The sequence below is a fragment of the Chlamydotis macqueenii genome, chromosome 2, assembly GCF_036417535.1.
Source record: "Chlamydotis macqueenii isolate bChlMac1 chromosome 2, bChlMac1.mat, whole genome shotgun sequence".
Lineage (NCBI taxonomy): Eukaryota > Metazoa > Chordata > Aves > Otidiformes > Otididae > Chlamydotis > Chlamydotis macqueenii.
In genome coordinates this window covers 85967471-85981680 of record NC_141557.1, presented here as the reverse complement: position 1 = coordinate 85981680, position 14210 = coordinate 85967471, and the positions used below count along the sequence as shown (strand labels likewise).

The 14210-nt window shown below is 39.4% G+C and overlaps 1 protein-coding gene across 9 annotated transcripts in view; it reads right to left on the bottom strand.

Annotated features, from left to right (window-relative positions):
- CTNND2 (catenin delta 2) overlaps window positions 1–14210 on the bottom strand; it is a 676745-nt gene that overhangs the window by 443272 nt on the left and 219263 nt on the right. The window contains exon 1 of one of the 9 annotated variants that reach the window (XM_086740373.1): window positions 6674–6957. The exons of 7 other annotated variants lie outside the window; for them this stretch is intronic. Coding sequence is in view for 1 of the 2 variants with exons in the window: in XM_086740371.1 (XP_086596497.1) it covers window positions 6902–6922 (21 nt within the window). In the remaining variant the exon portion in view is untranslated. Of the gene's footprint in view, window positions 1–6673; window positions 6958–14210 lie in introns of those variants that run through there. One more of the 9 variants, XM_086740371.1, reaches the window with a different exon arrangement.

The window sequence follows — 14210 nt, the reverse complement described above, 5'->3', positions numbered from 1 at the left end:
AAACAACTGCAGAAGCTTATTTAAGAGGGACAGTGGCACTTGGAAAACTTGCTTACAGGTACAACTTAAAAAAGTAAACTTTTTTTGCAGTAAATATTTATTAGAAATAAAGTACATAGGGTACCTAAAGCAACAGCAAAATTATAGCTGAAACACTAGCAAACTAGTTGTTATATCATCTATGAAATAAAATTAGGGCAATGGTCTTAAAAAACCCAAAAAACATAGATTGTCAGCACATCAGGGAATACGGCTATCTGTAGTAATGGGAGATTGAAGGCGTACCCTTATATCCTCTGAAAATGGCTGTGAGAAATATCTAAAGCCCAAGTCCTAGGACAAAAATGAATGAGAAATCTATATACTCCATTATGTTATTGGTGAAGAAAATTCCTCACCTCTATAACTACAATTTCACTAAATTCCGTATTTTGGGAGCGAATACACAATCTCTACAGAAGCTCTATTATTTCTGAGGAAAATTACATTGCACTGCTGCACCAGAGCATATAGGCTTAAAGTGAACTGAGGCAGAAAAAAAATTATAAAGAAGGAAATATGATTAATGCAGGAGTTACTCAATACTCATATATAGTATTAATCTTGTATGTGAACATTTATATTAAAATAAAACTGCTCTAAATTCTTTTATATAAGTTTGTTCAATTAATAGTTTGGGGAAAGCTAGCTATTCATCTAATACTAGCACCACCATATCATTTACTGGGAATGAGTTTTTAGGCATCTGTGCTTATGAAAATTAAACTAAAAATATTTCAGTCTTTGAAGCTTTATGAACGTCGAGCACATGCCTCTCCAGCACGATGTCTACCTTTATGACTGTTTAGAAGGGAACAAATATGATCAAGATGCTGTAAAAATATTTATGAAAGCCCAAGGGCTGTCACAGTTTATATATGATTTTTTTTCCTCTTTTAATCGCAACATTCTAAGTAAACAATTTCATACACAATTTATGTAGACAAAATTGGCAACTTTTCACCTCCTCCATAGGATATGCCAATATGTAGTTTAGTTTACTACATCTGAAGTTACTTAAAGCAGCTTTCTGAAACTTCGTTTCAGAAAAAGCACAACAAAACCTATGAATTCTGGAAGCTCAGGTAAGTCTCTTCCACAACTAGAAGGGAAGGGTACCATAAAGCAACCCAATGCAAACTTACCTCCTCTAAGTCAGCCGAGTTCCACTAACTCCAGTAGATCTTGATATCTCATTTTAAACCATCCGAGAACTTGTTACAGCTTTTACTGCCTATCATTGATTTGATTAGAAAAAAAAAGAAAATACTAGAGATAAATCACAGAAAATACTTTGACTCAGTAGCCACAAATTTTCCTCCCTAATGGCACTGAATTTCACATGAGATCTGAGGGCTGGTTCCCTCCCCAGCTAATGGCAGGGACTGGGCTGACAGCAGCATTTTTTAGGAACTCAGGAATTAGTCTTTATCCATGTGACTGAATACCAGTTAAGCGGGGAATTATTTAAAAAGAGTCATAGCCTAGGAGTACAGGGCTGTGCACAGATAATGGCTTTGAATGTCAGGGGAAGACAGACATTGAAAAATAACCGAGCCCCTGTGCAGAGGGAGCTGGGGAAAAGGAGCACAGCCCAAGCACAACGATGAGAACTCGCTGCTCACAGAAAGCTGACACAGAGCCATTTCTATGCGTCACTCTCAAGCTGAAATTTGGCTATCAGATCTTTAGCACATCCAAAGTCAGCTGTGGAGTCAAAAGAAATCTAATGTGAAGTTAGGGCTGGGCAGATGCATAACACTGCAACCTTCAAGAAAAGAAAAAAAAAAAAAAAAAAAGAAAAAAAATCGCCTGTGTTTGTTGGAGTGTTTTTTTGTTTGTTTAAAATCTCTGCTAGTAGATAGGCCAGCTTGTGAGAACTAACAGCTTCGACAGCCTAAAAGACAAAAGCAGTAGAAGGTCCACGCTAGACTATGCCCAGTGACAAAATATTGACCCTTCTGAAGATAAGCCGTTAAAATAACAGCAAAAAAAACCCTAAAGGTGTGCAATATCCCCTCTTCACTTTTATGTTGCTACCTACATTTTAGTCAACAGCACCCCTCTGATATTATCGATGACGGATTATCCTTAATCCTTTATACAAGAGAATTTGTATCAGGTTTTGGCATGTCTCTTTCGCACATTCATAAACCCTGGCACTTAAGAAAAGCTGCAACAGTCAGAAACACAGAAAAGCAAACTCAATACTGGACCAAGTCAGCTCAGGTAAGAAATTAAAATAGAACTGCCTGTTACTGCTGAAATAAGATTACCAAAACATTCACTCACAAAAAAAAAAAAAAAAAAAAAAAAAAAAAAAGAGTGAAAAGTCAAGTGGCAAAGGCTAACTCAACCATCTAAGGCTTCAGATTTACCACCAATTCTAATTGTGTAGTGATTTCACAAAATGGAAGCCAGCAACTGCACAATCAAGGCTGTAATGAAGGTGCTGTTACTTCCTATCCAGTCTGCTGGGCCATCCTACAGGCTGGACACGCAGCCTACCTTCTTCTCACCATGGCAGCCAACATAATCTTCTCACCACTGTTCATGCAAAGTCTAACAAGGAATGGGTACATTTCAGCTGAAATAGCCCCGTGCATACACCAAAATGAGAGCCTGTATGTACTAGAAAGCAAAGGCATCTGCCCTCAGTCTTCAAATGAGCTATTTGCTACCACTCCAGATGTAAATATCCTTACACAACACTTGTATAACTGTAAGAGAATAGTAATCATCAGTATTAATTTCTTTATTACACAGTCAAAATACCTTAACACATGGTGCACACGCACACATGCTTGGTGATAATACTGTTTAGAAGAACGCAAGTTTTCCTTTAAACAAAAGTTATCAGTATTCATCACTACCAAGAAAACTGAGGCCACAACCAGAAAAAGAACATGATGACATCTGTCTGAGTGCCTGTTGATCACCCAATGATTTAACGTTCACTCAATAATTCAAATAGGTACTATTTCTCTGCCTATACTTTTAGTAGAAACTGTCAATGGATGCTTTCTCAATAGAATTTTGTAGCCTTTTCTAGCACAGAAGGGAGAGGTGTCTGAACTCTTAGCTTCTCTGAAAACTTGTAAAGCGGTGAAAATTATTTGGTTTCCCCATGTTTCAGTCCACTGAGAATAAAACTTTTAGAACTGGTCTAAACACAAATCATACACAACTGATAACTCCCTGGTAATACACTAAACGTATAGGTGTTTTTCTTACTGACTCCCAAGTTCTGATGTGCTCTACCACACTGCCAAAAAAATCAAGGACCTCTGCTGAATAACTCGGTCATACGCGCTGTAATTAGAAAGCATTAGACACAGAGTGTGTAAGGAGAGCCTTACCTTGATTGACATGTAGTTGTGTTTCCAAGTACTTTTTCTTCCAGATCCCTAAAACTGCACAGTTTTGTAGCACTCGAGATTGACACAGAGAATCACTACTCTGCAGCCACAGAGTGCGCGCATTCACAGCTGGGAGAACGAAATTCCTGCTTTAATTGTCAGGTTAGCTCTTTCAAAAGCCAATTAATGGAACTACCATTCCAAGAATGTCATACAAAACTCTCGACCTCTGGCAGAATCTATTTGTAACAGTGTGAACCCCATGCTAAAAGTTTTCTGAAATAATCTCAGAAAGAAATATTTTAAATTTCTCATTAACATTATCCCAATTATTTCCTACAACATCAATCGCTACTAAAATAAATAAATAAAATCAAGAAACCCCCCCCTAAAAACGATAACTGCTTCCATATAGCAGATTTAAACGTGGGATAGTAGCTTACATCAAATGTATTACATACTCTGTCATCTGAATGGCCTGCCCAGCGTCAGCATTTTAAATCTCGTGCATGCTGTTAGATCAGGCCTTACCATTTCTTCTTACTTCTGCCTCTCCTCATAGCTTAAAGCAAGTCCTTGATACAGTCCTTGACTGTACATATATACGTACAGTCTGTACGCATACGTATTTGTATATGTGCACACACACAGATGTAGTACGTCTGGTAGTTTCACAGACCCATTGTATGGAAGGCTGCTTAAAACACGGAGAGTGAGCTCCTACTTTAAGTAAGTATCATGCACAAAAAGGTGTGTCAAGACCTTATACTTTAGTAGATCATCAGGATGAATTTGTACCAATGACAGAAAGCTATTTTATCATATCTGTCAGTCACTTTAGGATTCAGCAACTAGAAGACTGAATAAGGTGGGCTGGATCATTTTTTCAGAAAAAGGAGAAGAAAACCTAAATTATTTTTTAATGAAAGAATGCCTAAGCTACTGAAAATCATTAATTAGTACATAAACAACTATTACCTGTATAATAAAATCACTGAAGTAATTCCAACTTTGCCCAGAACTTCCAAAAATCAAGATGTACACGTATGGTTGAATTAGTTCCGTTACTCCGAAATCAGTGGAGTAATACCAAAAATAGATTTAGCCTGTTATCTACCTGTACAGCACAAATGAATAATGCAAATGTATATGCAAAGCCCCATGAAGTATCTCAGCTTAGCCGTGCATTTAAAATGTATCACTAACTTCCAGCTTCTTGAAATATTTATCAACCGCAGGAGGTTCTGCCAAGAGCACACTCTATTCGGGACTTGGCTGAGTTTTTATCTCTACACCTGACTCACAGGACTTGAGAAAAGGAGATTGGAATTAACTGCTAAAACAACTTCAGGTACTACTCTGTTGTCACCATGGCCTTCAAGAGTCCCTTCATAACTGCTTCTGAGTCACTTTAACGTTCCTCCCACATCCAAGACTAACTGGGGTCTTTACACAGTGCATCTTAGAGAGGAGAAGAGGAAGGCAACAAGCTTCTGGACATCACAAACTGGACACCAGACTTCAGAAGCCACTAAAATTAAATTCTATGCAATTAGAAAGCTACTGAAAGAACCCACAGTAATGACTGTGCTTTAAGACACCACAGTCAACTCAAAAGTACCATGTATCAAGTTAAGCAGCCCGATTAAAATCCGTCTAGTGGTACAAACTAGTTAAAACGGTTAGCTGGATCAACTAGAAAGAAGCTTGGATCGATCGTGCAAAGCATTTTAACTCCTGAGTGCCAGACAAACGTTGAATTAGCTTTACTAAACTTTTTTTTGAAACAAAACTAGTTCCTGATCTTGAAGTGATTAAAGTAGTTTTACTGGTCAGTTAAAGATCAGAACTTCCAAAATAACATTTTTTTTTATGATGAATACTCTGGAATACAGGTTAAAAAAAGAAAAAAAGAAAACTAAAACATTTCAACAGCCATTAGCTTAAGATTGAGCAGGTGAACTAGTTTGAACTAAAAAAAAATTTTGTTTATAATTTTTACTAATAAAAACTAATGGTTATGGTTATATCAGAAGGAAATTCCCTCAATTTTATACAATTTTATTCATGATGGACTTTGGGAGCGTACACACATTCATTCGATCTGACAAACGTAATCACTTAGTAAACAGTATTGCTTCACAGGAACATATTCCTGCAGTGTCTTGAGTCAGGAATAATACATAAAATCAATCTGCTCTAAAACTCCCATTTTTTTTCTAGTAGGAATCACCAGGTGGGGGGTTGTTTGTTTTTACATTTTAGATATTTCTCTTGAATACAGCCAAAAGATCAAACTAGTAAATAAACTGTTACCTTAACAAGCATACAGATCTGTGTTAGAAAAAGCTGTTGGGACTTTTTCACGTAACTGACTTCCACATAAAATTCCTTTATTTAATCCCTTGAACAGCCAGTCACATTTCCCTGAGACCTGAGCAGCACCAGATGAAGCTAGCCATGCATCATTTTCACTCATCTTCTGTAATGAATTTCAAATTAGCTGACCCATCCAGACACACACACACACAAAATCTACCTGAAAAGCTTACTAGAGACTTAAAGGTTAAACGTAATTATAAGAGATGCAAATCCCATTCTCACCTATTTAAGACTGTAAACCGAAAAAAAAAGGAATCCCTACAGTTGAGTACACAGTCATCACTGAGAACATTTTCTAGGGTAAAAAGTGCAAAGCAACAGGTCTGTGACCTCAAAGCATGCATCTACAAAAACACATTTCTGCACCAGAAAGATTAGCCTGTTAAATTACTTTATCTCGGTGGAATTACTGATTTTTTTTTTTTTTTTTAAATCTTTGCTTCAGACAAGTTGAAACAAGAAATAACTGGAGTCAAAGAAAGCGTTGCTGAACAAGGACACGAAGCATTTTGGTGGAAAAAAGGCACTTTCACTGAAGAGTTACATACACTTTATTGCTTTAATGGACTTTAAAGCACTCATTTCTCCCCCCCCCCCCCCTTTTTTTTTTGAGCCAAGAACTATGTTTTTTTTTTTTAAAAAAAAAGAAAAAAAAATGTCCAAAACCTAGCAACCACAAGTTAGACAGCATTTCACGTGGACTTCAAAATCCAGCAAATACGCTGCCTCTATGTCCCTGTGTAACCGGACGGAAAGCATTCTGATGTCCAAAAATATTCCTAAACCGTTCAGAAGGGACCTTTAAAACAAGTTATATACCTTTTCCACGAAACCTCGAACAAACAACTGACAAAGCAGCCCCAAACAAGCGATCCATCTGTAACTCTTTTTACCTTTGTCGCTCACTCCTAAAATTAACCTCCTGAACGAGGCCAGCATTCGCTCTGGGAAGTCTCCTCAAGGCCGAGCTGAGTTTCCCTCCTCTCCGGTGCAGCACCTCAGGCAGGTCTAGGGTTTTTTGGTTTGGTTTGGTTTGGTTTGGGTTTTTTTTTGTTGCTGTTGTTGTTTTTTTCTCCTTCCTCCTTTACCGCTTAGAAAAAGAAACTTGAAAAAGAAATTACCCGGCGAACGCTGCCTGCCATTCCCAGCGCTCGGCAAGACGAGGGCAGCCACCGGCCGCGGCCCCTCCGCCCTTGTCCCGTGCGGGCGGGCGGGAGGCGAGGCCGGGCCGCGGGCAGCTGCCGCCGGCCCAGCGGGGTGGGGGGCGGGGGGGAGGCGCGCTCCGCCGGGCACAAAGGTCTCCATGGCAACGGAGGGCCAAGCCCCCCCACTCCCCCCCATCGCCCTCATTCATCCAACACCTCGGCATCGCCGGCGCCGCCCCCTCACCGCCCCCACCCCCCCCCCCCCAACCCAACCCCGATGGCAGCGATGGCGACCGGGCTGGCAGGGGGCCCACCCGCTGGGCCCACGGGATCGGCAACGGTGCGGAGCCCAGCACATGCTGCCGGCCCCCGCCCCTGGCCCTGCCACAAAAATTCAGCTTCCCTCTCCGCCCCTACGAGCGCAGATCAATCTCCACACATATGTGTATTTATTTAGGGTTTCTAATTGAGAGTAGAAGTCGATACGCTACTACAGAATCTCAGCACCGGCGTAACTTCACACCGAATTAATTAATTGTCTGACTCTATTATTCTAATTAAAACCCATGTTATTTAGCTTTTCAGTCTCTCATAATACAAAATATCGTACCTGGGGCTTTGAGTGACCTGATCAAGTTGGAGATGTCCCTGCTCCTTGCAAGGGAGTCGAACTGGATGACCTTTAAGGTCCCTTCCAACCCAAACCACTCTATGATTCTGTTATTCCATATATTTTGGGGCATTAGTTCCACTTACTTGCTTCCACTCAAATTTTCAGAAGCACATACAAGCAATAAATGGCAAGGTTAACAGCTGCAGGTGAAATGCCCAGTGTGGCCTCAGCATGGGCGACGCGGAGGCTCCAGTGCAACTCAGGTGCAACAACTTCACGCGCAGGATTGATCCCGCTGAACGCAGCGAGACTCCTCAAAAACCTGAGGTCTAAGAGGTCTGGGGTCAAGGACCGAGGTGCCACAGGTGGAAATCAGGCTCAAGCAATACTCATGACAAATTCCTACAACCCCCTGCAAGACCCCTGTAAATGTAATTACGCCGGTAAAAGATTATTATCCTTCTTCGGCGTGGTGCAAATTTTTAAGTCATTCAATTATTCTGCTGAAGTCAAAAAGTCTCAACTTGCTTCTGAGGATTTCTGGGTAAAGTGCCTCACTCATTCTGCCTATTTCAATTGGTCAACACCTGCACGATCTGAACACTGGAGGGAAACAACTGTTTGATTATTTCGTATACAAAGACCCCGTCAGGAAAAATAGCCTTCCCTTTCACACACACATGAGCTTCATATTCAAATACTTCATGTGAATAAACTCTCAGTTGAGACTCCAAAATGAGCCCACCCCTCCATGTTTTTAATGAAACTAGATGTAATTATTAAACTCTTAATTAAAAAAAAAAAAGTCATAGCACACAGCCTTCATTATTTGCTGTCAACCTTTAGGTAAACGACTGAAGGACTGGCCTAGAGGCTTGCGTTTCAACCTTCTCTTTAAATTCCATATTCAACCCAGATCTGAAACAAACAACTTCCTTCCACTTACAAAGAGCCACCCCTCTTTCCCGAACCACAGTGACCACACACCGAACATCCACTGCCATTAATAACGTTCAAGGCCAGGCTGGATGAGGCTCTGAGCAACCTGATCTAGTCAGGGTTGTCCCTACTCCTTGCAGGGGGGTTGGACTAGATGACCTTTGAAGGTCCCTTCCAACCCTAACCATTCTATGATTCTATGATTTACCATTACCTGACTGGCAGTTGTAAAATTTCAGGGCACATTTCAGTAGCCTTCTCGCGAAACGTCACTGTGAAGCTGAGGTCAGTGTTGCTTGATTTTACAGGACACACTATGTGCACTGAGGACAGAAAAGCCACATTTCAGGGTCTGAAGGGAAAAAAAACAAACGCTGATTCACCTTCTACCAACCTTCCCTGCGTTTAACCACACTCCCTGGGACAGACTTAAATACCGGGGTTGCCCTCAGCTTCCCCCTAAAAGGGGACAGAAGGAAGAAACAGAAAGTAGCTAAGCCACTGCACAGTTTAGTGTTAGAAACTTCTTTTAAACATCTGCTGAGGCCAATGCAATAGTAATAACGAAAAAAAAGGATGCAATCGGCTACTTCTCCCAGAAACCTTTGGAAGCGGAAGACCCAATAATTAATTGTATTTCTAAAATTTCAAGGAGGTAAAATGTTGCTGGAGGCAAGGGATGGAAAATTTTGTTGTGAAGCCCTTTATTTTAGCTCCCTAATGACAAACCTACTAGCTTCCTTGTAATTCTGCCAAGCTCTAAGTGTCATTTAAGGAGAGCAATGCAACAATTTACCGTTGTTCTCCATTGCTGCCCAGGATGTAGAAAGACGACTATTTATGATAAACTAAAGGTCACAAATAAATGGCAATTTAATAGGAAAAAAAAATACGCCACATGAAATAATGTCTCCAAGGGATAATTAATTATACAGCAGTCTGAGCTTGTTCTCTTTCATTGAAATGCTGTGAACGGCTATCCTGTTTCATTTCAATGTGCTAATACGCATCTCCGTCTCAGGAAAGCTCTGTCAAAAAACTAAGAAAACAAGTACTATAAAGTCCTTGCATCTACTGCAGAAGTGCACAACACACACACAATTTTGCAGTGTATTTAATACAGAAATTCAACCTAACAATAAAATCTAAAGGGATTTCACTCTCATTGCCAAGATCAATGATTGGTATTAAAATGGATTGCCACATATTCATGAAAGAGTTGTTCAATTATTTGACATCTATACACATTGCTATCTTTATATAAACAGATCCCATCTCATAAAACTGATTGATGAAAGTGGAAGAAAACTATTTTCATTCCAAACCCACATACCCTTTCTGTCGCTAGAATATGTTCTTTTTCTGAATCACAAAAATTCCTATACACTTAAAATTGATCAAATCCTTAAACGCCCTGTTGATGTTTGACTTACCGTATGCTGAAGCTGTGCAAAATTTGAGAGTTTGGACAGGGAGAAGTAGAAACAAATCCTGTAATGTATTCTAGGCTTTCCACAAAGACTTATCCAAGGAAAACTGCCTTTGAGTTGGTACACTGAGAAAGGAGGTTAGGTGTAGGATTTTTTTGTTGCTTATGCAGCACATGCATGGTTTTCTCTGAACCACTGTTCAGTGTTTTTATGCTAACACCCACAAACCTCGCTTTAATACACACAAATGCACATTCCCATCCTTTTCACACCGGTTCTTCAAGAATCATTTAAAACATCTCCAAAGATCAAGAGTGTTGCAACTGGGTGGATTCTTTATAATCTGAATTAAAACCATCAATACTCAAATCTATGTTTTTCAGAAGAGAGAAATCTGAAAACATTGCAAGGGAGCCATACTCAGGCCAGAGTTAAGGGGCAGCTCGCGCTCTCTGTAAAGGTTTCTAATGAGCCAACAGGATGCATGCACAGGATAAACTGCTGAACAATGCAGAAATAAGATTATTTCACTTAAAGTCAAACAAATATTTACTGGAATAATTTGACAGTGGTCTCCACTGCTTTGTGGGGCCTTTTTTCCTACTAAACCCTTTCTCAGGCACATTTAGCTGTTCCTCTGCTTGACAATCTGCGCATATGCAGACAGAGATTACTCCAGAACTACTCCTTTTTCTCTACTAACATTTTCTGGTTTGTGACACTGAAGTTACCATGAAATAGCACTGCAAGGACTGCAAACCTCGGATGTCTTTCAGAGGCTCAGGCCTGTGACACAGTCTCTCTTACTCTGTATTACTCATGTTTCTCTCTTGATTTGGTACGCCCATGGTGGAGACCACTCTAAGAAGAAGTAAGAGTTTTGTGTTATATTGTGCATGGTGCCTCTGCAGATGCCTACAATTTATCTTCCAGAACGTACTCAGTTCAGTCAAATAGTGTGAACAGGGAAATTTGTTCTTGCATAATAAATTAAGAAAGCCTTTCTTGGGGTCTGAATAGATAGTAGTATATAGCATTTATTTCCACCAACTTTTGCTCTTTTTGTTCTGCAACACTAATGAATAGCAGAATTTTTTTTAAAAGAATTTTAAATATTACAGGCCACAGAGTCTTTAAGACCTACTCTGTTTCACTGTCTGCAGAGTAACTAATTCAGTAACATTAAGAAAGAAGATAAAATGACTAAGCACTTGAAGATTTGCTAAACAACTTTGTTAGAAGAGCTGTCAAGACATTTTGTACCATGTTATATCAACTTCGTAAGTATTCCTGAAAGTTTTTCAACACTTAACAAGAATTTTGCAGAACATGAGCCATGAGCCACTTTTAAGTCAGACAGTAGAAAACAAAACAATTTGAGAAGGGTTGGGCACTTCCATGACTTTCTGGAAACCAGAAATAAAAGTCACTCTTATTCCAGTAGTAACAGATTTAGGTCAACTAGAACTACCATGGAGAGGTAACACTTAAGGAAGTACTGTACTTACACTTCAACCAGTTGGGTTAGTGCTAATTTCTACGAGTTACAAGGAGGTTTTCGGGATACGATGTTCAGAAAATTTTTGCAAATGAAGATTCACAATTTTAAAAGTTAATTGGAAGTTTTTTACCAGATTTCTAGTAGCTAAAGAGTTTAACCAATTGTACATCTTCTTTTCAGTTTTAAAAGTAAGGTTATCCTTCATGTCGATCAAATCTGTAAGTGTGATCTGCTGAGGCAGTAATAGAAAGTCAAACATTAAAAATACAGGTGAATTCTGAAAAAAAGGAAAATTATTTTTCCTTTTGTCAAAATCTTCATTTGTCCACATAGCAGCTTTTCTCCTTTCAGCTGTTTTCCTACTGTGGAGCCTGTGTGTGTGATAATCAAGAGTTCTTTTCTATTTCTTTTTTGTGCTGATTGTTCTAAAAGCAACATGAAACATCTCATGATTTTGCTATGAGAACGGTACACAAACGTGTCCATTTGCAGTATGAAAGTACTTCCCCTACTACCTTCAGCCAGCTTCATTTTCAAAATTGGTAATCTGGAGGCAATACGTTTTATCATATCCAGTCTGACAAGCAGTCCCGTTTACAGGTTCATAAAATACCTCTCATACTGAGGGAAACAACCAGCAACCCCTTAAAGAAGGGTTATACGTAGTGAAAATGGCAAGCACGTGCCACAATGAAACTTGCAAGTGTGTGACAATGACAGAGCTACGGGCAGACTGGTAAAAGCACAGATGCTAGAGTCCCTTCATATCACACATACAATTTTAGCTTTATTCTTGGTAATTGAATTAGCTGCCACCTAAGTTCTGACTACCCATGAATTTTAGATCGTACACAGTAGTTCTTTCTGCTGCTGTCCATATTTTGAAGCATTAATAGAAAGTAAATGGGATTATGTTTTGTCCCCCCAGCCTTGGGGATCTGTATCTCCTATTTTCCTTTCCTATCTGAAGTTAGAATTACTCTTTTGTAACTCCCTCTTTCCCTTGTCCGTGTCCAAAAGGGACTATTCACGCACCCACCTTCTCATCATTCTATAAATGCAACAAAATAGAATCAAACCCATCTTAGATAAACTCTACTAATGTCAGTGGGAACTGTACCTAAGCAGGCACGCCACAGATAATAATAGATTCACGGAGAGGACATGGATGTCTGCAACATCACCTGGCCTGTGCAGAGCCTTGTTACAGAAAGCTGCTCTGAGCACTGTATGAAATAAAGAGAAGTGGGATGGGTAAAAAAAAAGGGGAAAAAAAGACGTAGGGGGTTCCAAACAGTGTAACTGCATATTATTTTCTGTTGATTCAGTCACCATCACAGGGCCTGACTGCTTAATCTCAAGCCATTCATACCACCTACCTCTCATAGACGAAGCTCAATGGTCAATGCTATTCTATACTATTTAGCACTCTATTTACTATTTAAAAGCTTTAATGCAAGCACAAAACGGGGGCACAGAAGCCATGATGGTAGGGAAATATTTTCCCCTCTTGTTTTCAGCTCTTAGTTGTTGGCCTACGCAGTGAAAATAGGAAAAAAACTGGAGAAATTCACCCCCAAAGGAATATTATATTTCTACAATCTATGTGCATTTATGGTTGTGTCGCTATAAACACAAATGAGACTGATTTGCAGTCTATAATTTATTAACAATATTTCATCTGGGACTTCTGTAGTTAAACCAGAAGAAAATCAGTGCACTGACAGGCATGACTGCTGGTTAAGTCTCCTAGAATAAATCAGCTGCCTGTTCATTGCATGAGAAACATCCAGTAGATGCCCAGCAATGCTGAATACCATGTGTTAGGATAAGAAGGAAGGTTGTCAGCCCACTTCCCTTTCACATCAAAAAGTTGCTAATAAAGATTTCCTGATCAATCAAAATCTGATCGTAACACAATGGTAGCTCAAAATATTAGAAGAATATAAAAAGAAACATCACATCATAGGCAAAACCTTTTTTTTTCCTAACTAGCAACATTATGCTGAAGAACTGACAAGGAAGGGGTGCACAGGTACCCATGTGAGGAACGATCTCCCACATTAGCAGAAGAAACCCCATTGTTAAATCTGCTGCTCTAGGAGACCAGTATTTTGCACAACAGTAAGAAATAAAAGGAGAGCAAATGCTTCTGTCACAAGTGCATTCATATTATGTCTCACCTCAACAACTTACCTGTCACACTGGCAATATGGCGCCATGGAAAACCAAATTAACTACAGGATAAACTCAGTTGTATAAAATCTTAGAGAACTGTGTCATGTGTACTATTTTCCCCTCAAATAGAGAATATTTTTAGTTAAAAATATTCTTCAAATAAAGGAAACCTCAAAGTTGCTTTATTTAATAGCAAGGTAAGTCCAAGGGAAAAAGAGGTATATCAGAAAAAGATTAAATCAATATCGGAACTAACAAATGGAATGTGAAAATGTGTTATTACAGCTGTGTACTCCATTGCTGGTGTGGTGATCAGTGACAGAAATAATTCATCACCACAACACAAAACAAGGTCTGTAACCCAATTTCACTTGCTACATCTTGTATGATGTATACAAACGTCAGGTAAAGTTCAACATCTGTGATGCTGAAGCTTTGTAATAGTCAAACATTATGATGGGTTTTCTATCAAACTAAAAAGAGTTCAGGAACCAAAGGGGTACTTTGAATCCTCAGAACAAGCACAGAGCAGCGTTGCGTGTCACACACAGTCTTTTACACAGTGTCACTTCCTCAGCCTCCGAGTCACTTTGAACAAGTAGGCGGCTTTTTAAGTCTGACTTT